Source organism: Hypoxylon trugodes, assembly GCF_022578975.1.
Source record: "Hypoxylon trugodes strain CBS 135444 unplaced genomic scaffold F4822scaffold_9, whole genome shotgun sequence".
In the NCBI taxonomy this organism is placed as follows: Eukaryota; Fungi; Ascomycota; class Sordariomycetes; order Xylariales; family Hypoxylaceae; genus Hypoxylon; species Hypoxylon trugodes.
Window position 1 is genome coordinate 1387132 of NW_026250024.1, and position 24370 is coordinate 1411501.

A 24370-nucleotide genomic window follows, 5' to 3' on the forward strand; every position below is an offset into this window, starting at 1 on the left:
TTGTGACGGATGAAACATTGAATTGTTTAATTTCAAGAAAATACATCGTCAGGCATCCGAGTCAGTTGTTAACCCTATTGTATTTTATCCAAATCATAACGAAACTTACATGTATTAAGTAGTGTAAGTGAGCAGATCCGTATTTATTTTATATGCATTGCTCGTATCCTCATGAATGTATCGCGCCGTATTTATATGAGTGGGGGTTATCAGCAGCTTAAAAGGGTATCTTAGTTCGAATTCTGAGTGAGATGACGTCAATATGCAGTGTAAAGGGTGACAAAGGGTCCCTCAAAGTTACGCTGATGCACTTTTTTAGAAGCGATTCCATAAGATTGGGTCTACAAGTACGTACACTACATTTCTTGAACAACACCAGGCCTCCTATGAGGCTATGCAACAGTCTATGAAATTTATAAAAATCCATCAAACTCGTAGTGAGCTACTACATGGATGAAGTTACCTAAAGAAGCCCCTAATTCTAAATGTTTCTTATCCATCATTTCTACCTAATTACCCCGCCATGTCTTCGCCAACCCTGTCATCTGAACAGCTAGGAGCTTTACTGGACATTCTAGTACATCACGAAACGTATTCTGAAGTCGAAAGCTACAAAGACCCAGAAGCTATCGAGCATTATGGATACCCATTCGATGCCTCGGCTCCGGGGCAAGGTAGTAACGGAAAGGAAAAATCATTATCGCCGTTATTACAACTCCTCCTTACCAGATTAGTTCTTCCAATACCGGGTATTAGGGATCTACCATCCGAATTTTGGACAGACAAGTTTAGGAATATTATGAGAAGGTTTGGTGAGGCGGAACTATCAGAGAGCTATGACAAAGGAACACTGGGGAGCAGGAAGAGACTCGCCTCGGCTGCTTCGGTCATCCACGAAGGTATTACCAGGGGTTTGCTGAGCGGCATACCTGACGGCAAGTTGCCCGATCTTCGCGGGAAATACGACATACATCGGACAGAGGACCTTGCGAGAGCTTGGGATGATGTTGTTCAACATTTGGTTTATGGAAATCTACTTGACGAATTATTCGAGCAATTCACCAAGACTAAAAACCCCGAAGACCATTCGCCCGCTGTCGAAGCTGCCGTGAATTTCGCCATAATCTACATAGCCACATTCCTTCATCATCTTTTCGTTTTATCAGCTGAAGGACCTTACTTATTAAAGTTACTTGATAACTTGCATAGTTTGATCCCGTATACAGTAGTCATTCAGACTTTACGTGTCGGGAATGCTGGGACGATGATAAATGCGATGGTCAGGTTATTCCTGGCTAAAGTTAGTGTCGGCGCATTTTCAAATTGGCTTGGATTAACCCAAAATGCAGCAGATGGGATGAATCTTCTACAACGGTAAGTACCCTTATTTCCAAGCCGAATAATTAGTGGTCTAACTTATTGCCAACAAGAATCATATCCTTAATCTTAGAATGGGACACCGGCGACTTCCGCAAGGCTGTGGATGGTATTAAACGAAGTAAAGAAGGGCCAAGCGAATTACATCTTGCCGCAATCGACGAGCACTTACAAGCGCCGAGAGACCAACATGAATCATCACGCGAAATAAGCAGAAAAGACGAAAAATCAATTATCGTCGCTATTTTAGAAGCGAAGGATAAAAGCTTAGCGGATTCACTCACCGAAGCGCAGCATACGCAATGCTTGGAGTATTATTCTGCTCAACTCGCAATACGAGATAGGGAAAAAATCACCGAAGTTTTATGTCGCCAGAGTCCGGACCTGACGACCTCTATTATACGAGATGGAGTGTCCGTTTTTGAACCCATGATTCGGGATATTCATAAGAATGTTGACATACGGAAACATATAAGTTCCGTCGAAAGTTTCTTGACTGACTTGATAGCGACGAGTAAGCCCAAGAAGCGAGACGGCGGACAACCGCAAAGTGGAACCATACCACCTTCTGTTGAAGACTACGTTGCGCTATTGAAACGCAATCGCCAATTAGCCTGGGATTACTTACACGACTTTGCTCAAGGGTGTCCAGACCTTCGCACGACATGGCTCAATTGGGCCAAGCAAAGTCTCAAGTTCTTCAGGCAGACAACAGACTCAAACAACAATACAACAATGGCGAATGGGGGTAACTGTTCATATAATCTTGGGGAGATGGATGGAAACCTACAGAACCTTTTTGACAATCTTTCCGATGATAAGAAGAGCGGTGTCAAGGATGCTATCGATGCCCATGCCACATATCTTTCCAAGTTGGAAGAAATGTCGATCTCACGAATGCAAAATGTCATCGACGGAGCTGACGACGACGATAATAAGAAAACCGGTGGTAACATAGGTGGACCAGGTGTTTACATTACACGCTGGCACTGCTTGTTGGACGAAACTCTCGTTACACCAAGTGCGCCGAAGGGCCCACCACGAAGAGGTAAAGACGTCAAAGGCATGAAGGCTCTTGGAAAGACGGAAGCTATCGCTAGCTCAGATACTTGGGATCCCGACACTCTTACTAAACGCGAGGAGCAGGCCTGGCCTGAGCCTCCCGACATTTCGGTCGTGGTCGACGCTCTTGGGCCTAGATTCAAAACCCTCGTAGCAGACATCTCGACCAAAGTACCCCGCGCATAACGGGAATACGATCGCTAGGAGTATACATAAACCGATGTATGCTACGGAATTATATAGCGACCACATTCGCATAGGTTTTTTGATACATGGAGGGTCACGAATAGACGCATCAGAAAAAGACAAGGCGTTAAGGCGCAATCAAATCAGCATAGCATACTAATTGGAAAATGGGTGTATGGTAATGCTATTTGGGCAATGAGCCTTGAATTCATGGATTATGCTGATGACGACAATGCTGACCAAACAATGATTTTAACGTGTACTAATACATTAAACAGGAGCCTCTAAAGCAAGAGCAGATGCGAAAACAAAAGACTTCTGTGCAGATTTTCATGATTTATAAAATTAACCTCAAACCAGATTCAAATACCAATCTAATGCCCCTTCTCGTCGAATGCCACCTAAAAGTAGCTAACAACCCCTACTGAAACGAAGATTTAATGCGAGTTCTGATCTAAAGGTTAGATATTGTCTAGGGGAATGTGAGTGGTTGGATATCATACCTCTAGTGGCCAAGACCGCCGGTGAGGCCACCGAAGAGACCCTCGAGACCTTGCTGCTCCTTCTTCGTGTCCTGCTTAGCCTTGAAAACCTCAGATGCGCCCTTAGATCCTTCAGCACCACCCTTGGCACCCTCAACAGCAGCTTGGGAACCTTCAGCAGCGCCCTGGGAGCCTTCGACACCAGCCTTGGATCCTTCCTTAGCGGCCTTGGAAGCCTCATCGGCAGAGTTGTGTCCCTCCTTGGCAGCTTGGGAAGCTTCATCGGCGGACTTAGATCCCTCGGCAGCGGACTTCTGTCCCTGCTTAGCACCCTTGGAACCCTCAGCGGCACCGAAGAATCCATCGGACTTGTCCTCGTAGGCGTGGTTGCCGCTCTTAGCACCATCCTTGTTGTTGTGGGCAAAGCCTTCCTTGGAAGCGCTGCGGTCGGCACCGTAGCTGCCGGACTTGCCACCCTCCTGTCCGTGCTCAGAAAACTTGTGGCCCTCATCGAAAGCGTGCTGGCCTTCTTTCTCAGCTTTCTCGCCTTCCTTAGCGGCGTGCTGTCCTTCTTTTTCGGCGTGTTCACCGGCTTCAGCGTGTTTCTCGCCTTCAGCTTCGGCGTGTTGGCCTTCCTTTGCAGACTTCTGGCCCTCCTTTTTGGCGCCCTGGCTCTCTTCTGCGGCGTGCTGTCCCTTGCGACCGGCGCCTTGTTCGCCGCCTGCGGCTTTCTGACCGCCTTTGTTGGCTCGCTGGGCTTCTTCAGCGGATTTCTCTCCGTCGCGCTGGCCCTCGGCGAGAGCACCGAAGGTGGTGGGTACACCGCGGGCTGTGTCCCTAGCGGCTCCTGCGACGATGTCGCCGGCTGGGGCTGCGAGAGCGGCGGCGTTGGGTGCGGTGCCGATTGGTGCCGTGGTGCCTACTGCGGCGAGCAGGGAGATAAGAGCGAGAAGTGCGCGTTGCTGCATTTTGATTAATTTAGTTAGGAAATTATTGAAGGAGAGTTGGAAGTTGGTGTTGTAAAAAGGTCGAGTGGTGTCGAAGAAGATGTTGTAAATGAGTGACTACAAGTTTGGTGATGCTGGATGATTCTCGATTCGTTAATCCAGGGTCAGGCTCGAGGTTTTTGTATCCGAAATCCATGGAGAGGGATGCTAGTACGATGAGGTATGTTTGATTTCGCTACATGCCTACCATCCCTTGATTTTCACATATTGGAGCGAAACTGACGCAGGATTCTACAAGGTGTCTCAGTTCAACAGCAGCGTAGGGTGGAATGATCAACATTTAGGGATGTCACTAGGGGTTAAAGTCGCTACGTGGAATTCAATTCAACATACGAAGGGAAAGGCTAAGGTGCTGTTCTAATCATACTTGATTCTCCGGCATGCCGACACGCCAGGTAGTTTATATCCCCTATTGATGCTTATTATATCTAGTCGATTCTCGCGCACCGCGTTGGTATGGAGTCAACAGAGTCCTTAGCCTTCTCGATATCATGCACGTCACCTGCGTATTGTAATGCGGCCACATTATTTTACATAAGTGGTGCTTTCACATTGAGTTCATTCCATAAGCGTGTAAATAGGTAATTATTCATCTTATTACAGGACTTGTGTTATTTCAGAGAATTAACTTGGTAAATTAGCTAACGCCTTATAGACTTGCCTACCCTCCTCGCACATTCCTAACTTGATCGATCGAACCTCTTATCCAGCAATGGATGGCTTATATGGATATAATCTGATATTCTTTCCGCGTGAGGCCTATGCCATTACTTTATCGGCTTCTTTCCTTGATTACGCCACCAACGACGCACACAATACAATACCGCCCATATTAAGAGTACGATGATAGCCGGCACACACACGAAGATTGCTATCCAAGGAGCAAGGCTTCCTCCGCTTGGTGGCCAGTCAAGGGATATCTTTGGTAGGTCTCCTTCAGATTCGGATGGGGAATTTTCTTCCATCAAATCTAAGGTAGGCTTAGGATAGGGAGACATGACGTGTTATGATGTGGTCAAGGGCGGGCTAAGTACCGGGTGTTTTCTACTTAGAATTAAAAATCTAGGTTCGCAGTAAGTTTTTCTAGGATTAAAGTTGATTTAAAGTAGTATAATGCAATTTTGTAAGGACATAACGCTAATGATATATTGTCCTTCTCAATCACCATACAATAGTGCCTTTGATGAACACTAGAGATGTCTGTGATCAACAAAAGAAAGATAAACACATTGACAATGTTTATTGACATGTGATTGTGGATTGAATGAGACAAAGGCTTTGGCCCTTCAGTTAAATTCAAAGATATGGGTGCTATGCTTATTGATTAATTGCTAGGCACCTGCTAGTTACCTACTATAGTCGTACCTTTGAGGCTCCCTCAAATGCTTTCGATGAAGGTCAAGTGCCAACTTGTGAATGCATTACTATGGATATAGTGCGTGAAGAATTAAAGCGACATCGTGAACTGAGTCTCCGGGGTATCTAGATCGTGGTGTATCGCTGTCCACTAAACCGCGATACTACCTGTTAATCTGATATCCCGACTACTGGCTCCTACATAAATGGCGTACTCGCCCTCCTGTACGGTCCAACCCTGGGCGATGACATCCCACACACTGAAATCGCGCCTCGTCAATTGAAAAATGACTTCAGCTGACTCCCCTGGAGGGAGCACGGATTTCTCGAAGCCGCGTAATTGCTTTGGGGGGCTGTTTGGAATACCTAGGTAAAGCTGCGCTACTTCCCCACCCCCTATTTCGCCCGTATTGGTGATCGTCGCATTCACTGTAGCGACAAACTCCCACAATTTTTCATCGCTGCTCGAAGTAATGGGACCTCCCGATCCCAACTTGGTATCTAGCGTCTCAATCAACAGAGAAGAGTAGTTGAACGTCGTGTACGATAACCCGTAGCCAAATTCGTAACGTGGGGTGATGTTCTTCTCGTCGAAGTGACGATAGTCGACGTAGACCCCTTCAGTAAAATCGCATTGGGGGTCCGTCGTATTGGATGGTCCACGGCCACACTGAGCGTAGACTGCATAGTCGCTTTCGTTCTTAGCTAGCGTGTAAGGGAGCTTTCCAGAGAACACCGCTTCGCCGTAGAGAAGCTTCACCAAAGCCTCCCCGCTATCTTGACCTGGTAAATGAGCAATGACAGTCGCAGTAACGTTAGGATGGTCGATCCATTGGTCAACTAGGCGGACACCTGCAACATGGATTACGACGATGGTGTTGGCACATTTAGATGCGACGTTCAGGACAAGCCCATCACTAAAGTCATCGTGGAGCCCTTCCCTATCCCAACCTTCGGTTGAAATCGCGTTAATGAAAACTAAGCATGCATCCGACGCAGTATTCACATCAGGGTTGGATGAGGTTAAATCCCAATTAACCCAAGTACCGTCGGATTTCGCTCTATATTGGATAGCGCTCAATGGCTGCGAACTTAATCAGTATGATCCAAAGAGTTTTCCCGATAGGAATCTTACATCGTCGATATAAGCCGGCGCGTTAGCACCAGCTCTGCCTCCTGTGACAATTGTGCCCCCCTTTGCAGCCTGGTCAAAATGCTGTTCTGTTCCCAGAACTGCCTGGCCCATTTCCTGGGAAGATGTATACCCTAGCTGGAAGAGGACATCCGTATTCTTCGTATCGGGAACAGTGGCATCGTAACCATAAACGGATAGCATTCTCGGGTTCTCCTTGAAGGGCAAGGCACCATCATTCTTCACTAGGACATGTCCAGCGATTGCACCCTCTAGAATCGTAGGCTTCGACTCGGGGATACGGGCATCAACTTGCTCATGTGGTTCGGTGAGGTTCTTCATACCAATTCCTGGCGTTGGGAAGCTAGTGTCGTTTTGGCCTACTAGATGCCATGCTGCGAGGATTCTGATTCTGTTAAGCGGGGCATCGGTGAGTTCACCATAGGATTTTCTTACCTTGTAGCCATGTCCGTGATTCTGTCGTCATTAACAGATCCATTATGAATGGCTTGAGTCAAGTTGTCGCCCCAAGACCCTCCTCCGGGCATGAGCATATCCAGTCCAGCATTTGCGCTATCGAGGTTATGCCGAGCGTTCCAATCAAGAAGCACAAAACCATCAAATGAAAGCTCAGTTTTGAGAATACCATTCAGGAGTTTGCTGTTTTCGCACCCGTACGTGTTATTAATTCGGTTGTAAGAACACATGACCGAGGCTACACCAGCCCTGACGCCATCCATAAAAGGCCATAGGTAGAATTCGTGAAGCGTCTTATCATCCACGTTCGCCGAGATAGCTTCGACCCCGAAATATGGTCGTCTGTATGTTTCCTGCTCATTGGCGATAAAGTGCTGCCCATAGCGATCAGTACCTACCCCTTAATCGGAGATAATCGGGAAATGAGATTGATTAGGTACCTTTATGTTCGCAATTACGCCAGCATCTTGGTGCCCAACGATTGTCTCCGCGTTTAACTGGCCGGACAGGTACGGATCGACAGAAAAGCCCTCCCAATTCCGACCACCTAAGGGACTCCTCCCCAACGGCCCGGCATTAGGACCGAGGATAACATTAACTGAGGAGGTGTAAGATATCTGGCTCTAAAACGCAGGCTTCCTCGTGAGTTACTTACTGCCTTTAGCCTTAAACTCCTTTCCCATGTAAAAGGCTCTCTCGTATGTTAAGTTCTTGTCCCAACTTGCGCCGACATGGATTGCCGACGGGTACGAATTGACCAAATCGGTTGCCCTGACTCCGTTTCCAGCGTCATGTAGGCACATGCCTGGCCATCCTAGCCGTGGTACAGTTCCGGTGTTACCAGCGCAGACGTTATCAGTGACGGTGAAACCACGTGTGATGTTAACTTTCTCTTCCAAGGTCATCTGGCCTACGAGGTCCTGTGCGCTGTAGTACGCGTCGGCCCATATACCCACTCCTTTCCCCGGCGCTATCGATGCGTGTCAGTAACCGACCCAGCGCGGCTTTTGAAACGAAAATAAACTCACGAGACGGGTAAACCGGCGGCGACCGCGCGTAACTTGAAGCATCTGATGCACCTAGCGGCGATGCGAACAGGGCCGCTACCAAAAAAGACAACGTGATAGCCATGTTGCGCGCATAGGCCTTAGAGTCCGAGGGAGCCTCTCTCTACATAATATTTAGAGGGTCTAAATCGTAATCTTTTTCTCCAATGCGGAGGCCCATGTTTTATTTGCTTCATTTGCTTCCATAGACCCTGGATGCTTGCATGACATGGATGACATGGATCCAATGACGCTACAATTCCACTTGACAAATCGACCAATGCGATGTCAGATTCTAGCAGTATTCACCGCTCCGGGTCCTCTTCCCGAGCTGCCGGTCATTAACTAACGTAAGATTACTTGAATAACCACGCGGTTGGCGCATCGTGAACGGAGACACCAACGTTTGTGTAACATTTACCGACAACATATATTAGGCAATTCCCCAGTTGTGTCGCGCAAGGAACCCCTCAAAAGTATAATGACGAGAGACCGATAGATAGTCGGATGATAAGAGGTAGGTAATTTCATTACAAATGGTAAATACACAATGTCAGAATACCATTTCAGTGCACAATAGTCACCATTACCCCTTATCAATCATCATCACAAGTATCTAGCGTCATAGGTATCAATGTCGCCACTCAATCGGCAAATATTAGACCAAGACGGCAGCTAAAATCTCTAGTAGCTGTAGCCATAGCGGACTTCTTTGCGTGCCTTCACTTGGCCGATTGGCGAAGAGACATCAACGAAACGGAGGTGCGAAAGCGGCGTGCGAGCGAATGCACGTAAACAATCAAGTTATGCAACCCCATCGTTATTATATTTTAGATAAAGATACAATCTAATGGCCCCATAGTAATACATTACATGCTGTATGCTGTCCAGCATGTCGTCGTCGGATTCGTGAGAATAGCTTCTACCAGGAATATTTTTGTTGTAGCAGTTTGATTTCAATTAGAAGTTCAGATGCAGTGATGCCGGCCCATAGTTATTATTGACTCCTCCCCCAGTCCGCCAAAAGATGTTACGCCATCTTATAGTCGAGGTGGAGGCGGCATCATACCTCCACCAGGCGGAAGTGACGGCGGAAAGCCTCCCATATCTCCTGAAGGACCGCCGCTGCCTGCGTTGAACATAGAAGAGGTCGCTAAGTGAACCAAGCACAATAGAGCGACGATTGCCCATTGCAACCCTTGAACAGCCTTTCCACCGCTAATAAGTATATTTGAATCAGAATCAGGCATTGAAATTGTCGCAAAATCCAATGCGCCGGTAGCTTGCGTCGTAGAAAACGCCGCGGCTATCGCGAGGCCAAAGGCATATTGACGAAAGAAATGCATGATGGACCTGAATCGCTTCTGCTGTGGTACTGCATTAGGCTTAGGACTCTTCATGTACCGCTTAACAAGCAACATTGATACGACACTAAGAAGGAACAGAACGCCCGATGCAGCTAGTAATGCGTAGAATATTTTGTTTTGGATGATATTCGCTTGGACTAGAAGTCCTTTCACGACCCCATCATTGGGTGTGTTGGTCAAGTTCGATAGGAAAAGATCGTTAAGTGTGTCTGGCGATCGCGTGTATGTTGCAAGACAAGACAAGCCACCACCCGCTTTAGTGATACACATTCCTAGACGTCCTGTCAACCCCTGGATTGTAAATATGTAGTAGATCACATACCATAATATCCAACTCGCACTTCAACATCTTTGACTTGCTTTGCTTGTAGTTTAACCACAAAAAGGTCTGGTACTCCCGGCGAAGTTGACAGACAACCCGTCAAGACAAGGACTTTTATCGTCAGTTAGTCGGAAGTGTAGGTACATCAGGTTAGGTAGATGAACTAACCATAAAATAGAAACAAAACTGCTATTATAATATACGCAACGAATCTGGTTTCCACACGATCTAGTAATGTTAGGGATGATAAATTCAACCAGGAGGGGGGAAAGGAATTCATAGACTTACTAAAGGCTCGACTAGCGAGGGCCATTCCGTCAGCTTAATGTCTTAGACAATTATTATCCACCTAGGTCTGTATTCGCCGGATGTTTTGATTTTTATATAAATTCGTCGACGATTATGATAATACTACGGGTTTGACTGCTGAATGCAAATAGTGATTTAGATATAGGTATTTATATTGTCCATCGTCCCTCATCCTGGTTGAATATTCGTTGTATTGGAACTGTCATAATAACCAATCATCTTAAGGTTATCCATGATCGCGGATTCAACCTAAGAGATGGCTGTTCGTGAAAATTGTTGGTATAGTTCGTCCAGGGCAGTCCGACTCGTCGACCGACGGATTAAAGCAATTCATTGGCACACTTCAACAACCATCCCAGCTAGCGGCTCATGTTGGATATCAGTGCAAAAACTTCGCACGTGCTAACGAAATGAAGATGGCCTCAGCGATGACCTAGATGCTATTGTACGGGTTCTTTTGGGCGTCTCGCGACGATTCTCGATTTCGGCGGTTAACGAGGAAGCCTGTGCTATATATTCTCAGCCTCGCCGCACACTTGTTCATACCCACGAGACCATCTTGACTAGGTATTTACAATTATATCTTGTTCAAGACCGCTTCGTGGCCAAGCGTACTTACCCAAGGTAGATAAGTGTCGTCGCCATCCCTGCCGCAACGAATGTTGATTGATAGTTTTCCGACTCGGCCCGACAAACACTTTGTTTCCAACCGTCCCGAGCCCGCGCTTAAATATGGAAAACTGTCAAGTTGGTGAGGTTTTTCGTCGTTCGCATCCTTAGCGCTAAGCGCCGAATTGTCCCGAAGCTACGGAACGTAGGTGTAAGCATCAGCGCTCGTAAATACAGACGATAATTCAGAGCAAATTGATAAAGGCCGTGTTGGTTTGGGAGCGCTTATCTCCTACGATTTTTTATTAGCCATGTACCATTTACAAATTGCGTATCGCGCCGGCGGCTCTACCTAGGCATTGCCGTTTGCCAGGCATAATCATATTCCATACCCCCGGCATGTAGAATCAGACAGAATAAAGCCCGTTCCTTGCACTGCTCCGACTAGGAAAGATATAGGCACTAGTTCACTCCTCGCACGTGCTCATGGTCTGATTACTGGCCAGTCGTTGTTGAGATGTGGCGGTGGCATTTTAGGACTTTTAGGAACCTTCGAATAGCCCAAGGCAATTTGCAGGTAATTGTGCAAGGCATTTAGATCGTGTTGTACAGAATTGGCTTCGAGAGATCGCCGGGAAATTGGACCAAGTACGGTCCTGTATTGTTTCAGAGGATCGAGCCATTCCGTTCACGCCGGAAGATATCGAATGAGGTACAGCGGGATGCGGGGCACATCCGAAAAGTTGCACAGTATTACCGACTGGGAAATGGCTGGTCATAAACAACGAATGCACAAGGAGTTAAGAAATTTCGAGTCCAAGCTATCGTCAACTAAACCTGGGACTCCGGAAGCCCGCCATCTGTTCAACTCGCATCCCCTAATGATATGAATGACGTATTAGAAAGACTACTAGGAGTTTGGAGTTAATAGACGAAGAAGAGTTTGTATTTCGGAGCTGGGAGAGATAAAAAGAATCCGCGAGAAGAAGGGGGGTAAGAAAGACATTCCGGACCAGTCAACGGCGCTTGTGAACGCCACGATATGCAGATTTCGGTCTAATAGAAGCCACCACGATAATGAATTTACTTGGGCACCTAGGTACTTACTCGGATGAAGGGCTTTTTCCTTGTGACACATACCTACATATGTAGGTAAGTTAAAATAACTGATGGATTATGAGAGTCATTGAGTACCTAATCTAAGTTCACCACAATACCTTGATTTATAAGCCGCAATCATATAGCGAACGGCTTTTATCATGGATTACTGATATATCTTGTTGGTAGCAAAGAAGCCAATGCGACCTAGCTAGGCTGCTGCGAGATTAAGGGCTCTTACTACTACCCTGACGTCAAATCTCATCGTTTCAAGAAAATGAATCCTACATAGCAGGATAATAGACAGGTTCCCCAGCCATCTAAACTTGGGGGCCCAATACTCCTGGGGATAGGTGACTTATGTTCACATTTAAACCACGATGTCCGAAAACGAGATATTAACGAATCGCATGTATTTTGGAATCTAGGTAAGCTTTAGATTCTTTGGTAACTACCTAAAAACCGTATGATACCTCCCAATACGAGAGTGACGCCGAAGCTCCATATTCATTATTAACAACAGTCCCATCCAGAGTGCGAGGCACCTCATAATAACCAATTCCTAGCAATTCCTCCTCCTTATATGCATAAGCAAGACCCCAAATAACCTCATTAGTAACGACCGACCCTCATTAAGTACGGTAGATAGTTTGGCGATGACAAGTAGTAGACGATTTTTGATTTAAACGTAGGCAGCAGTTCGGCTACCTCCGCTTCGGTTCAAGAAGAATGATAGGCCGACCATGCCGACACCGAAGATGAAAGCGAGGTACTCGAACACGTAGTCGGCTTGCACGCGCTGGCAACGACCCTTGAGCACATTGTCGTCTCTGGCGCCGGGGCAGACGGGGCTCCCGGCGACGTCCTGACATCCGCCGTTGATGAGTTTGTTCTGGTATCGCTGGAACTTGTTGTAGTCATCATTATCGGTGCAATTGGGGACCGATTTCAGTGCGACAGTCAGGGCCTATGAGGCGTGATGGTTAGTATCAATGCTTAAGCTCAATGACGAGAGAGTGGCTTACAATAGCACCAGCGAGGTAGAGAGCCGAGGCAAGGCCATCAACGGCCATCAATGCTACTGGAGGAATCTTGTCGATGAATAGGCCACCGAGACCAATGAGTGAGATCAGGATACCAAAAGCGCCACAGAAGCTTCCGAATGACGTCTCTGAGGGAGGCGAGCCGACTACTTGCTGTTTGGCAAGGGTGACGGAGAGACCTAGTACCACTGCGCTGAAGAGGAGCTGGGAATGGTTAGCACGATGGTTACATAGTGGATAAAAACAATAGGTTTTTTTTTTTCCTGTTACTTACCAGCAGGCCTCTCACAGCAAAAGTCGCGATCTTCAACATCGTGATGTGATGATGAGGACGATTGCTAGATGTGTTGAAAGGTGATGTGGGTAGTTGTAGTTGATATCTTGGGTAGGATAGCTGCCTAGATATGTGTGGGAGAAGGATGCAGCTATGGATTGGTTCGATGAATCAAGTTCAGAAATCACAGAAAGAGAGAACAAAGTAAAAATATAGTTGCTACCGACCTGGGGTTCATATAGCTCTCTGCAGAAAGGCCAATGGTAACCTTACGTTAGGCTCGGTCAGGCAGGACAACACGGTTGCCTAGGGTTTGACTCCTCGTCTTTGCTCGCTACCCTTATATGTACGGTGCTACCCCGGCGGCAAATAGCGATAACCTAGGGACCTACCTAGGCCAATGACAGGTGTGGCACAGCAATCTACTGCATCTTATTTTCTATTCTGTAACATCAAACAACGGTTCTCGAAACCCGCCGTCTAAACTTAAGGGTAGCACAAGACCGTTAGAGGCTGAGGCTTTTGACTTAGTGAAGGATTCCGGAGGATGGGAATCCGACTTTGAAACCCAGCTTGAGACCACAAAAAATTTCTATTAACTAGCATTATGGGATCATGTTAGCTGCTATTCTTCCAATATCGTACGTGCGAAATGGTTTACTGATGGTAAAACTTGTTGAATTTGGGGGCTATGAAAATCTAATCTTCAGGGCTGAGATGGAGCCGGTGGAGCTGTGCTATCCACAAATCTGTATAGTTCTTATTTCTTTCCAATTTTGGAACTGCGGGGAGATCTGTAGCTTAAGAGTGTGGCTTAGTTAGATGATCATAACGTTATCAGGAGATTTAGGCGAAGCACTCTGCACATCAATAGGGCGATATTCTTCCTCTTAAGCCACCGATATAACTCGAGACAAGTTCTCCTCAACAAGGGCTAGTATAATTCGACGAATCACAATTTATCCTGCTGCGGCCCGCCGCATTGGCGCAGATAGACCAAGAAAAGAAAAAGTCCTAGATTCCTTGAGACCCTTGCGGGATATGACTCAAATGACTCAAGTTACATTGCAACAATGCAACAAAGGAACAAGACAATCGAAAGAGCAATGAGGATTGAAAGTGAAAGTGGGCACGTAGGGCTGGGGCTGGTTTGAGTTGCCGCGGTATACAACCGGGTCACTTACTTGATGTAGAAGTTAGCTTTACATCATATTTTCTCAGCAGCGGATAGTTCACTTAGAAGCTGATTGCTAGATTGTTTTCCATTTTTTATTTTATTTTTTGAAGCTATCGTTATCTCGTCTCTGTACACTGCTACAATATATCTACAACCCGCAAACATTAAACTAATCATTAGATGCTAAACGCCATATCCCGAAACAATAACCAGTATCGCCATTTAATTTCAAAAAATCTACCACATCCGCCGCGGTTCCCTTGAAGCGCACATCAACCAACTTAGTAGCGTCTGTTCAAGATTCGCCAGTCCCCGTGTGTGCTTCCTCGACTGTTCCTTAGTAAGAAGGCTACCCTTAATCGCCTTGCTTCGGTACCAGACGGTGTCATCCATCTCTGATAAAACTATGGTGTTGAGTAATGACACGTGGGCTTGACGTCGCTCGCTTTCCGCTTGTGTCTTGATCGCCGATTCTTCCGTTTCGCGCGTGATAAATTCAGGCCAGACTTGTGTGACAATATCGCTGAAATTACGTCGCAGCCCGAAGTTAAGGTGTTGTTCCCGATGGACGCGATGTCCCGACGCGTCCAATGGCACATTGGCCAGGACTCGCTGTCGGCATAAGACGCACTCGTCTGCGACGGTGTATCTTGTACTGGCCTTAATCATCTTCCATCTACACTCGAGACATTGCTTGGGATCGTCTCCGCCCTCGGGTATTGTTAGGGGAAAGGTGTCCCTTATGGGTTTGTTGCCGTCAAGTGGGATCCCGGCTGGAGCGATGGGGTGATTGCACCCTTGGTAAGTCATCCGGTAACCGCATGACGGACATGAAAGGTCTATGTCGCGTGTTTGGAGGTCTCTGATACACCGGTCGCCGAAAACGTGGCCGCACGGAAGTGCGACGGTTCGCTCAATGCCATGTTTAATGTAGTTGTGAAGGTGTTGGTATGGCCCAAATTGCTGTGTCATGGGGCTATCCAACGAAGTGTATCCTCTCGCGCTCTGTGAAATGTCGAGTTTTCGCTCCTGGCAAATTCCACATGCGATCTCCAAACATACTCCATCTGGTTCGCCTTGACGGTCGAGGTGTTGTTGAATGTAGGGGAGATAGTTGCTTCGTTGAACGTTCGCCATGACTACTAAATCTTTATCCAACTTCAGAGTTGTCACAAGATGTCGCTGCACATGGGTCCCTGGCCGTCATTTGTATTGTCGTCGATGCCGGAAAAATAGAAGGATTGTTCGTTGTCAAGTCCAAGAGCTCAAAGGTTCTTTTTGTGTCGAAACAATCTATACGTAAGGCATAAAGATGTTGAACAATGTTTTGCGCCTGACAATGCCGTTGTGATGTTGTGGAGGGGAAATCATTTAATTGTATGGGCAACAATAACAGTGATCGAATAAGAACTTATCAGATTGCGACAATCCAATCAATAAACCCTTATAACGACCACCCACCTGCGACCACGTCACTGGTACTTCAAGCTCGCCACGCTGCTTGCATTGTTACAAAAGATTAATCAGGTACATATCCTACCTACCTAAGCATGATATTGAATAGGGTGAAGCGACGGGTAAATTTAAAGGAAATCTACACTTGCAATTAACATAAGACAAAGTCACAATGGAAAATACCACATGGAGTTCTCGTATCAAAGAGACTCTAAACCGAAGATGGTATACATTCACTGATTGTTTTATTTCGTAACGTCGGAGCTTGATTTTGTTTCATTGCTATATGTGCTTCGTATTGAAGACGGTGTTTAGTCGACGGGTAGCCCGCATGATGACCTCAAGGATGGTCCATCAACCATGATTCTATGGTTCTAAGCTGTCGCATCGTTTAGAAACCCCTATTCACAATTCAAAATTAGCAAATATTCTTGTTTTCCTATTTCACCGTTTCAAGAAGCTCGTGTGACACCCCACGGGTTTGGTAGGTATCACATCCGAAATGGGATGAAACAACAAATAAGAAAAACACCGCAATACGTACTGCTTCTCAACCTGAGCCTCAGCATCAGCGATAGTCTGGGCAGCATTCGGGTCGACAAAGCCGCAGCCGAGTTTGCCGTTCTGGTTTGATGCGGCCTCCGCAGAGCAGACTCCGAGGCCAGTAGTTTGGACTTCGGCACAGCACGCCGATGAGCAGTCCTATTTGCCCCGTTAGCAATTAACGACCAAGGATATATCGACACGGCATCCGGCGCCGGTGTTTCTATATATAGCGGTCCACTTACGGCATCCGATACACAACCTCCGGTAATGAATTGCTGCCCATTGCCCTGGCCGACGTTCTTAGCTCCGGCGTTGTTGGGCGTGACTTGGGCGAAAGCAGTAAGGGCGACTGTGCAACATAAACGAGTTAACTTCGCCAGTGACTCGGAGATATGTGATTCATCGGAAAATATGTCTCAACTTACAAGCCAGGAATGCAGCGACACTGACGCGAACCATTTTGACGGTAAAGAGTGGATAAAATAAATACAAGGATATATGTACTAGTTGAATATAAAACGAGCGACACCAGGTCGTGGGGAATAGTTTGTACAATGAATGTAGAAGCGAAAGATGGAGAACGATTGTATTGTCAGATGGATCTTCATGATGCCATTCATCTGGGGAATTACGCATCTATTTGTACTTTTCTATTCTACCCTTTCCTGTCCCTATATACAGGTATTCTTCTCGTCCGATGAACTGGTGATGCTCGCTGATTCGATTCCGGGATCAAACCCTCACGGAGATCAAACGCGACTTGAGTTCGTTGGCGGGGCCCGTGGAGGCCTTACGATGAATGATGCGGCGAACCCACCACGAAAGTCGACACGAATTGACCTTCGAAAGACGCCGTGCCTTTCAGCCGGAAATGCTCTTGGCGTGCGATCGACAATCTCTAGACCGTCTGAGCCAATGGACTTTTCGCCGTACGCTGTCGCCATTCAACCCGAGATCTTAGGATCTGCGACGTGCTTCGGACGACGGCAGGCTGTTTGGCCCGGGCGTCGCGTTTCATATGTGTCCCATATTCGCACCTCACGAACGAAATTGTTAAGAATAAATGCACATCTTATGCTGAAAATGCCGCTTCTATGGCTCGGAACGTCCGAACTGCGAGCAGGGTAATTGAATTTGTTAGGTTTTTGTGTGTTCGCATTGTCTCGGACCATCTCGTCGGAGTTGAGGGCATTATATTGTCTTCCGAATTTGGCTGTACACGTACGCCACGCGGGCCACAACGTCATCGGCGCTGTTAGCGTAGGTTGATTTCTTGCCTCTCTTCGCGGAGTGTAGATATGTATTGAAGGGGCTTGCACATTGGCCTGCTAGGTTATGGATACCTAAGCGCCATGGCTTCTTGACGAAGAAGTAGAGAGGATGTTATGGTTTTTCCTTTAGAAATGAATTCCCACAAGGCCTTACAATCGCCGTGTCTGCCTGGCCCATGATGCGCTCTCTCACCAAAGCTATGCAGAATCATGGTGCGTTCGGGCTAACCGACGTGCCATTCTCCTAGCTGCTGCCGTCGGAACTGTCACTTTCGGCGAACTCCATGATTTTCTCTATTATTCATAATCTCAAGCCACTTGATTCGTCACGGTAACTCGGCCGAGCCTAAAAACCCGAAGACGCCATAAAGCAGCGTCCCAATCACGAAATCCAGTCATACCCTTTAAGCAAACGGAATGTTGACGATGACAGAAGCGCGGGGCAATTCTTCGATATGATTTCAGAGTTGACCGTTATAACTTATACTAACCAGCATCCCGAGCCTAAGGTATATGTGGTCAAAATCAACAGTCCCGCATAAGAAGCGCCGCCGCCCGTATTCGGCTCAACTCGATGAAGTAGGACAATTATTCTGGAGTAGGCTACCCGGCGCTATAATAGTCCGATTTGACGATACGTTCGGTGATAGATGAATAATACCATTTATGAAATACGCCTGCTTCCCCTCGATGTGGCGACCGGCGTCATCAACCGGTTCCCGGTCCTATCACGCTTGCAGACGGAGTATCGGACTATCTCGCATGCACCTACTATGTACGATCCTATGCGCGCAATCCATTATGTCCAGGAGGAAATGCGGTCGTGGAGACGAGTAAGGGCTACGCGTTCCGATAGCTAGGCATCTTCGCCGGTCACGATCCGAACTTCTATTTTTCACATAAATAGAATCGAATATATATAAATTACTTTATGCACCCTGTAGCGTTGATACTGAACTTGCTTTCCACGGACATCCCCTACATTGCGGACTTTGTGTATCTCCAGTTGTAGAACATATTTAATTGAAAACTTTTGTCACTCTGAATCTCCACCGCTGACCGTCACGCTCTCTGACTTAACAACACAGTGGACTAAGCATTTCAAAATGGATACGTCTAGACTATTTCGCGTCGAGGGGATCGTAGCCGTCATTACCGGCGGTGGATCTGGTGTGGTATTTCCTTCCTGAACTGCCTGGCTGCTTCTAACTTGTGCATAGGAATCGGTCTCACGATGGCCAAGGCGTTGGCGGGAGCTGGTGCAAAGAAAGTGTATATCCTCGGGCGGCGACGGGAAGTGCTCGAAAAAGCTGCAGCCTCACAACCATGTTTTGTCCCCGTCCAATGCGATATCACCGAGAAAGCCTCCCTCCAATCGGCCGTCGACTTTATAACCAAAGATATCGGATACGTTAACTTGTTTATCGCTAACTCAGGCACGTACGGTCCTAGGAAAGCTTGGAACAACCTGCCCGTCAAGGAGCTTCGGAAGCAATTGTTCGAAGATGCTTCTATGGAGGAATTCACAGACACCTTTCGCCTCAATGTAACCGGAACATTATTCTCCTTCCTCGCATTCCTGGAGCTTCTTGATGAGGGTAACAAGAGGTCTTTAAATGGAGGATTTGGGGCTCCAGACAAGAAAGGTAGCGACGCCCCATCAATCCAGAGTCAGATTATCATCACTAGCAGCGTCTCGGCCTTCGCCCGGTTCCCATATGCTCCTCTGGGCTACGGCATAAGCAAACACGCGCTCGTCCACTTGGCCAAAATGGCAAGTTCGAACCTTGCCCAGCACAGCATCCGAGTTAATGCGATTTGCCCAGGGTGTAAGTTCGATAAGTTATTCGGATAGAACAGGGCTGATAATTTCGTAGTGTACCCTTCCGAGATGGCCGACGTATTGATATCAGGACGTGACCCTTCTAAAGAGGCTCCAAATGACCCTAGATTTATCCCGGCTAGAAAGTTTGGCAGCGACGATGATATGGGTGGGACCATTCTTTATCTAGCCAGCAGGGCAGGTAGTTTCTGTAACGGAATGATCCTTCTGCACGATGGCGGCAAGGTATCGACGGTTCTGGCCGACTATTAGGGCAGGTAACTGATCACTGTCGTGGTCGACGCCGATAGCTTTGTCTCTAGTGCTTTGGTTTGGACATAAGCACCTCGGTGGATTTCATTCATTGGTAAGGGCTCCCTAGGAGCAATACTTGTATTACCGTCTAGGGCCTAGATAGCTGGAGATTGTACAGATTATTTAGAAAGTGACACATTCTGTCGTTTAAATAGATCAATCAAGGTAGCGGCCGAAATATATTCGTGATAGGAAGTGTGTTTCGAATGGGTTGGAATAGCGCAGCTACTTGTACACATTTGCATACATTAGGACGCATACGATTGGATCCTGGTCCATAGTTCAAGAGTGCGTGTCGCGGTTGTGTTCAGGACCCTAGAGCGATGGAAAGACCCTACGACCCTTGGTGTAGCTGAGCAATCTAGACCCTTGGGATACAGATGGTGCCACCAACAGCCAACTTATCGCAGTCAAGGCCATGGTTTTCGTGCAAAAGAGACTCAAGTGGAATATGATGTCCCTCGGCAATGGCCCAGCAGCTGTCGCCTGACTTGATCTTGTACGGACTGCTGTCCTCCTTGCAAGTGACCGGGTCGACCCGCTTGGTGAATGTAGTACCGCCGATGACCCAGAAGACGAAGAGAAGAAACAAGCCAACCAGCAAGAACCAGTTAAGCAGAGGCATCATTTCGTGTCGCCACGAGGTGCTAGGTTTGTTCGAGGTAGAATGTAGGGGGTCGGTAGCATCGTGTGTATCGTCTCCGTAAGGTGGGATGGTTGCATTGGCACGGTGGAGTTGGCCGTACCGGTTGCCGGGAGCGCTCTCCCAGATGGTACCGTCGGCATCGCGGAACGTGTAGGTCTGGGTGTCGGCATCGTAGCCAATACGTTGCATACCCTCAGGCAGGCGTTCTTCGTCTTCGTCGTACTGTGACCAACGGCCCATCTTGATTAGTCTTGTGGAGATTGGTGTATGAAGTAAGTGAAGCTAGCGACTTTGGCTGCTATATAGCTAAGACTAGGTAGCGTTTGGCGTTCAAGCTAAGAAAAGGCTTGTCGCTTAGATTGATATGAAAAATGGTAAAATAGAATAGATGAAATGAATAAACGGCAATAGTTCAGTAGATGGAAAGTTAAAAAGGAAAATAGTTAGGCGTTAATCGGCAGCAGCAGCAGCAGCAATAGTGGCAGTAGGATCGTACGGTGTTATACGACAAATACGGGATGGATCCAGTTAATTCAGTTAGTTGGTTAAGAGTTTGTTTCAAGAGGAGGCCGCCAATCTGCCCCTGAGAAGCACTGGAACAGCTGTACCTGCCCACTATTGGATACTTAAACGCGGGGGGTTGACGTCACGCCGTGGTTGATGGTTCTCCTGAATCCTCATACACGTCGATTTGAGTCTTCACTTTCAATTGTTTGTGAAGACGTATAAACTTAGTGGAAATTTAATGACAGGTCGATTCTCATTCTATGACCATTGTCAACTTTATCGGAATTATTTCTATTTATTTTTGGTAATTTGAGGAAATTGTACGTGTCACGAGACACAAGACCTAGGCTGCTAGTAGGTCACGTTTAGGGTAACAATCCAAGAACTAGATTCAAAGACTCTATTTTCTAGTCTAAAATATTATTTGCAGACTTGGAAATTGAGATATTAGCGAACGACCAATTGATTGGTAGCAATAGGATCACTCAGATAAGAGATTGTTTGAACAGTTACGCTGCAGTGTATTTTGATAGTATATAATAACTATATTGCTAGTATACAATCGAAGCTGGAACACATGAATAATGCAGACGCTATGACACAGAACGCCGTGGAAATGCTTGAGGAATCTCAACATGTTACAAATTTCCATCATAGTTGATTGATGGAAAGGCTGTCGGATTTCCACAAGGAATAAAACCTAATTAATACCCTTTCGACAGCCGTCTCAAATATGTATATACTAGCTAGCAGCTTTGAGACTTAGCTGCCGCCTTCTTGTGCTGCGTCTAATGCTATTAAGTTCGTCGTTTTGATCGTCTTGTAACTCATCGTCGAAACCGGGATCGCCATATGCTCTTCGAGGTCGACCCCTCGGTCTCTTCTCTGGCGTCTCGCTGATAGAGCCAGAAGGTAGGAATCTTCGTCCCCGGATCTTTGCTTCATCTTCTGCCGTTAAGAATCGATGGACCGTGCGATGATCCAGGACACGCTCCTCTTTATCATGCTTGCCCTCCTTCTCGGTTTTAGGCCATTGGTAACCATACAACTTTGAGTGACGCTCACATCGTGGACAAGAGCTGCGGGTGTAGTATGCATTTTGTTGCACAAACGGTTCACTACATACAGTGCAGTGTATCCAAGCAGTGTTAGGCTCGGAGAGAAGCACCGGGGTAAGCGTATAATCTCCCGGAGTTCGAATACGGATAGGAGCATTAGACTCTTCAATTGTAGGGCTGGAAGGTGATTGCTCGCCCTTCGGCGGCCTACCCCTTGGACGACCTCGTTTAGGACTAGAGTCCTCTGTAGAAATTGATAACTCGGTTGCTGTTAATGTCGAGACTATTACTTCTGTTGTGCTAGAGATGGGATTGACAGGGTTGACTGGCGGTGGAAGAGCAATAATATCTGCTGACGACTCATCAGCCTCACTCGACATCTGAGAACTTGCGATCGTATCATCAGGTTGAGTTATGCTTTCAATCGTGGGTAAAGGCGCTACTGCGATTGAATCTTGAGCCTCGCTGTCGTCGATCGAAGGAGTAAGTGAAATCTCAGAAAGTGAAGATGTTTCAGAGTCCTCCCGTTTTAGTGAAGTTGTTGGTAATTTCATCGGTGTTAATGTCGGCGACTGCATGATAGGCTCCTTGATGTCTTCTTCGGGTGTTGTTACATCTGTTAAAACCATGTCTGCGCTTCCGCTTTGAGAAGAGTGCGCGCTAGACGAATCTTCATCGCTGCTTCTTCTAGTCAGGCTTGGGGGAACTGATGCAACCTGAATTTCTTCGTATTGCAGCGATTTCAACTTTTTATCTGGAGTGACTGGTGGCGATTGCAGCGATTCAAATTCCCGCTTCCGCTTCTGGCGCAAAATACCTTGGGGAGCCGGGGACCCAAAACTAGACCCCCTTTCAGAGTCCATTTTCAGTGTCTTGGATCGTGTCTTCAAAATTCTTGGTCGGATATCAGGAGTGACTGAAGGAGTTCGAGAAGCGGACGCACAACTGTCGTCTCGTCTTCTATGCCGTAATGAATATCCCTCCATAGAAGTTGCTTCGATACTCTTCTTAACGGCAACAGTGCCATCAGCCGGAGCCCACCCATTCACCAAATTGTCTTCACAAGATTTGCATAGACATTCGCAGTTATCCGTGCCGAAATAGTTCTCGGAATATGTGACCGTGATCTCATCCCCTACGTCGATGTCACGCGCTGCGATGATTTCAATTCCTGCTTGGCCAGTAATCATCAAGCGCGCATTCGCTTCGCAATCGTGGTTTGCGAATCGTGCGGGCCCCATAAATAAGCTGGCGCATTTATTCCTCGCACTCACAACAATACTGAAATCCTTCTTCCTTTTCGAAAGTTCCTTCTCTTCCTTCTCCGTAATCAACACCTGGATTCCCGAGAGGTATTTGATTGGTTGCCCCCTCTTGATATACCTGCGTGCGGTTATAGCAGCCTCGTGAGTTACGATCGTGTAGCGATTTGTCGAACCAACTTCGAAGGGACAATCGGGAAGGTAAATTTGCATATATCGGCGAAGATGAGCCCGGAAGTCATCCTTCTCCTTGGGCGTTCTCAGTGCATCGTGAAACTTGCGCAATCCATCTGTCGCAAGGAGTTTAGACTCGGCCGTTTCGATATTCGGGTCGACAACGAGGTGCGTTTGAATTATTTTTGCAATTTCCTCTTCTTTTACACCCCGCGAGGGATGATAGGAAGGGCGATTCTTCGGTATAGTTGTCCAGTAGTACACCTTACGTAGGGGTTAGTCATCTCCTGTAGCACAAGACGAACTCTGGACGCTGAGATGGGTCTCGCTACTCACATGATCGACTAATGCGTCCGTTAATATATCGTCGTACGATGATAGTTGTGCCAAAGTAATCTGCTGCTTTTTCAAAGCGGTAGATGGGTTGGGCATCGTGATAGGCAGCTTTGCCCAGCTGAGCCGGGTAAAAGCTGTTAAGTAAATAAGGGGGTAGTATACGAGGCTAGTGAATGCGACTACGTTCGAAGAATTGTTGTGAAAAAAAGCTTGAAGGTAAAGTTGGACCAGCGACAGTGATATTTACAAGTCTTCTAGTCTTTCAATGACCCTAAAAAAAACGTCTGACTTTTTCTATGCGAGTAAGATGCAAGTGAGGCGAGCTGCAGTGTGGTGTGCTCGGGGCTGAAATGCAGGCCAGGAAGGCGGAGTTGAAGATGAGAGGTGCCTCCGAGAGCCAACACACCGGATTATCAATGCCTTTTAAGGTTCGTCGTCATAAGCGGATGAAGTGAGATGGTTGAATCTTATGATATATATCGTCATGCGGAGGTTGCGACGGGGTAGGCAGATAACATTGAAGAAGATGGGGAAGGAGGTGAGAAGGGAGAAGAAATTATATGAAGCCCTTTGATCACGGCAAGTCCCATTGATACTAAAAAGGGGCCATAGCACAACGATATGAATATGTCTATGGTTTGGTATTGATTGTCC

General features: G+C 46.9%; 11 protein-coding genes across 11 annotated transcripts; 3 read left to right on the forward strand and 8 right to left on the reverse strand.

The window, feature by feature from the left end:
• Positions 1 to 181: 181 nt before the first annotated feature.
• F4822DRAFT_373271 (PX-associated-domain-containing protein) lies at positions 182 to 2878 on the forward strand. Its single transcript, XM_051456293.1, has 2 exons — positions 182 to 1374; positions 1431 to 2878. Exons 1-2 carry the CDS (start codon positions 524 to 526, stop codon positions 2623 to 2625), a joined length of 2046 nt encoding a protein of 681 aa, XP_051310561.1. The 5' UTR covers positions 182 to 523; the 3' UTR covers positions 2626 to 2878.
• A 252-nt stretch (positions 2879 to 3130) lies between these two features.
• On the reverse strand, positions 3131 to 4075 carry F4822DRAFT_433328 (uncharacterized protein; the record flags this gene model as incomplete). The annotated part of the gene is made up of 1 exon (XM_051461816.1): positions 3131 to 4075. The coding sequence occupies one exon, from the start codon at positions 4073 to 4075 to the stop codon at positions 3131 to 3133; it is 945 nt and encodes a 314-aa protein (XP_051310562.1).
• Positions 4076 to 5374: 1299 nt separating this feature from the next.
• On the reverse strand, positions 5375 to 8788 carry F4822DRAFT_373405 (glycoside hydrolase family 3 protein). Its single transcript, XM_051456294.1, has 6 exons — positions 8108 to 8788; positions 7735 to 8049; positions 7520 to 7677; positions 7059 to 7453; positions 6606 to 7008; positions 5375 to 6554 (listed from the first exon to the last, which is right to left on the reverse strand). The coding sequence occupies exons 1-6, from the start codon at positions 8208 to 8210 to the stop codon at positions 5622 to 5624; spliced, it is 2307 nt and encodes a 768-aa protein (XP_051310563.1). The 5' UTR covers positions 8211 to 8788; the 3' UTR covers positions 5375 to 5621.
• Positions 8789 to 9165: 377 nt separating this feature from the next.
• F4822DRAFT_433330 (Ca2+ regulator and membrane fusion protein Fig1-domain-containing protein) lies at positions 9166 to 10127 on the reverse strand (the record flags this gene model as incomplete). Its single annotated transcript, XM_051461817.1, has 4 exons — positions 9166 to 9764; positions 9815 to 9925; positions 9983 to 10042; positions 10103 to 10127. The coding sequence occupies 4 exons, from the start codon at positions 10125 to 10127 to the stop codon at positions 9166 to 9168; spliced, it is 795 nt and encodes a 264-aa protein (XP_051310564.1).
• Positions 10128 to 12512: 2385 nt separating this feature from the next.
• Positions 12513 to 13186, reverse strand: F4822DRAFT_433331 (marvel domain-containing protein; the record flags this gene model as incomplete). The annotated part of the gene is made up of 3 exons (XM_051461818.1): positions 12513 to 12797; positions 12856 to 13077; positions 13148 to 13186. The coding sequence occupies 3 exons, from the start codon at positions 13184 to 13186 to the stop codon at positions 12513 to 12515; spliced, it is 546 nt and encodes a 181-aa protein (XP_051310565.1).
• A 1079-nt stretch (positions 13187 to 14265) lies between these two features.
• On the reverse strand, positions 14266 to 15842 carry F4822DRAFT_373475 (uncharacterized protein). Its single transcript, XM_051456298.1, has one exon. The coding sequence runs from the start codon at positions 15459 to 15461 to the stop codon at positions 14562 to 14564; it is 900 nt and encodes a 299-aa protein (XP_051310566.1). The 5' UTR covers positions 15462 to 15842; the 3' UTR covers positions 14266 to 14561.
• Positions 15843 to 16170: 328 nt separating this feature from the next.
• Positions 16171 to 16784, reverse strand: F4822DRAFT_433333 (uncharacterized protein; the record flags this gene model as incomplete). The annotated part of the gene is made up of 4 exons (XM_051461819.1): positions 16171 to 16180; positions 16324 to 16481; positions 16568 to 16674; positions 16751 to 16784. 4 exons carry the CDS (start codon positions 16782 to 16784, stop codon positions 16171 to 16173), a joined length of 309 nt encoding a protein of 102 aa, XP_051310567.1.
• A 114-nt stretch (positions 16785 to 16898) lies between these two features.
• F4822DRAFT_433334 (uncharacterized protein) lies at positions 16899 to 17453 on the forward strand (the record flags this gene model as incomplete). Its single annotated transcript, XM_051461820.1, has 1 exon — positions 16899 to 17453. The coding sequence occupies one exon, from the start codon at positions 16899 to 16901 to the stop codon at positions 17451 to 17453; it is 555 nt and encodes a 184-aa protein (XP_051310568.1).
• Positions 17454 to 18553: 1100 nt separating this feature from the next.
• On the forward strand, positions 18554 to 19893 carry F4822DRAFT_373525 (short chain dehydrogenase). The gene is made up of 4 exons (XM_051456299.1): positions 18554 to 18631; positions 18685 to 18766; positions 18817 to 19425; positions 19474 to 19893. The coding sequence occupies exons 2-4, from the start codon at positions 18703 to 18705 to the stop codon at positions 19689 to 19691; spliced, it is 891 nt and encodes a 296-aa protein (XP_051310569.1). The 5' UTR covers positions 18554 to 18631; positions 18685 to 18702; the 3' UTR covers positions 19692 to 19893.
• F4822DRAFT_373464 (carbohydrate-binding module family 50 protein) lies at positions 19773 to 20927 on the reverse strand. Its single transcript, XM_051456297.1, has one exon. The coding sequence runs from the start codon at positions 20617 to 20619 to the stop codon at positions 20095 to 20097; it is 525 nt and encodes a 174-aa protein (XP_051310570.1). The 5' UTR covers positions 20620 to 20927; the 3' UTR covers positions 19773 to 20094.
• Position 20928: 1 nt separating this feature from the next.
• F4822DRAFT_373463 (uncharacterized protein) lies at positions 20929 to 24136 on the reverse strand. Its single transcript, XM_051456296.1, has 2 exons — positions 23717 to 24136; positions 20929 to 23644 (listed from the first exon to the last, which is right to left on the reverse strand). Exons 1-2 carry the CDS (start codon positions 23810 to 23812, stop codon positions 21629 to 21631), a joined length of 2112 nt encoding a protein of 703 aa, XP_051310571.1. The 5' UTR covers positions 23813 to 24136; the 3' UTR covers positions 20929 to 21628.
• Positions 24137 to 24370: the final 234 nt, after the last annotated feature.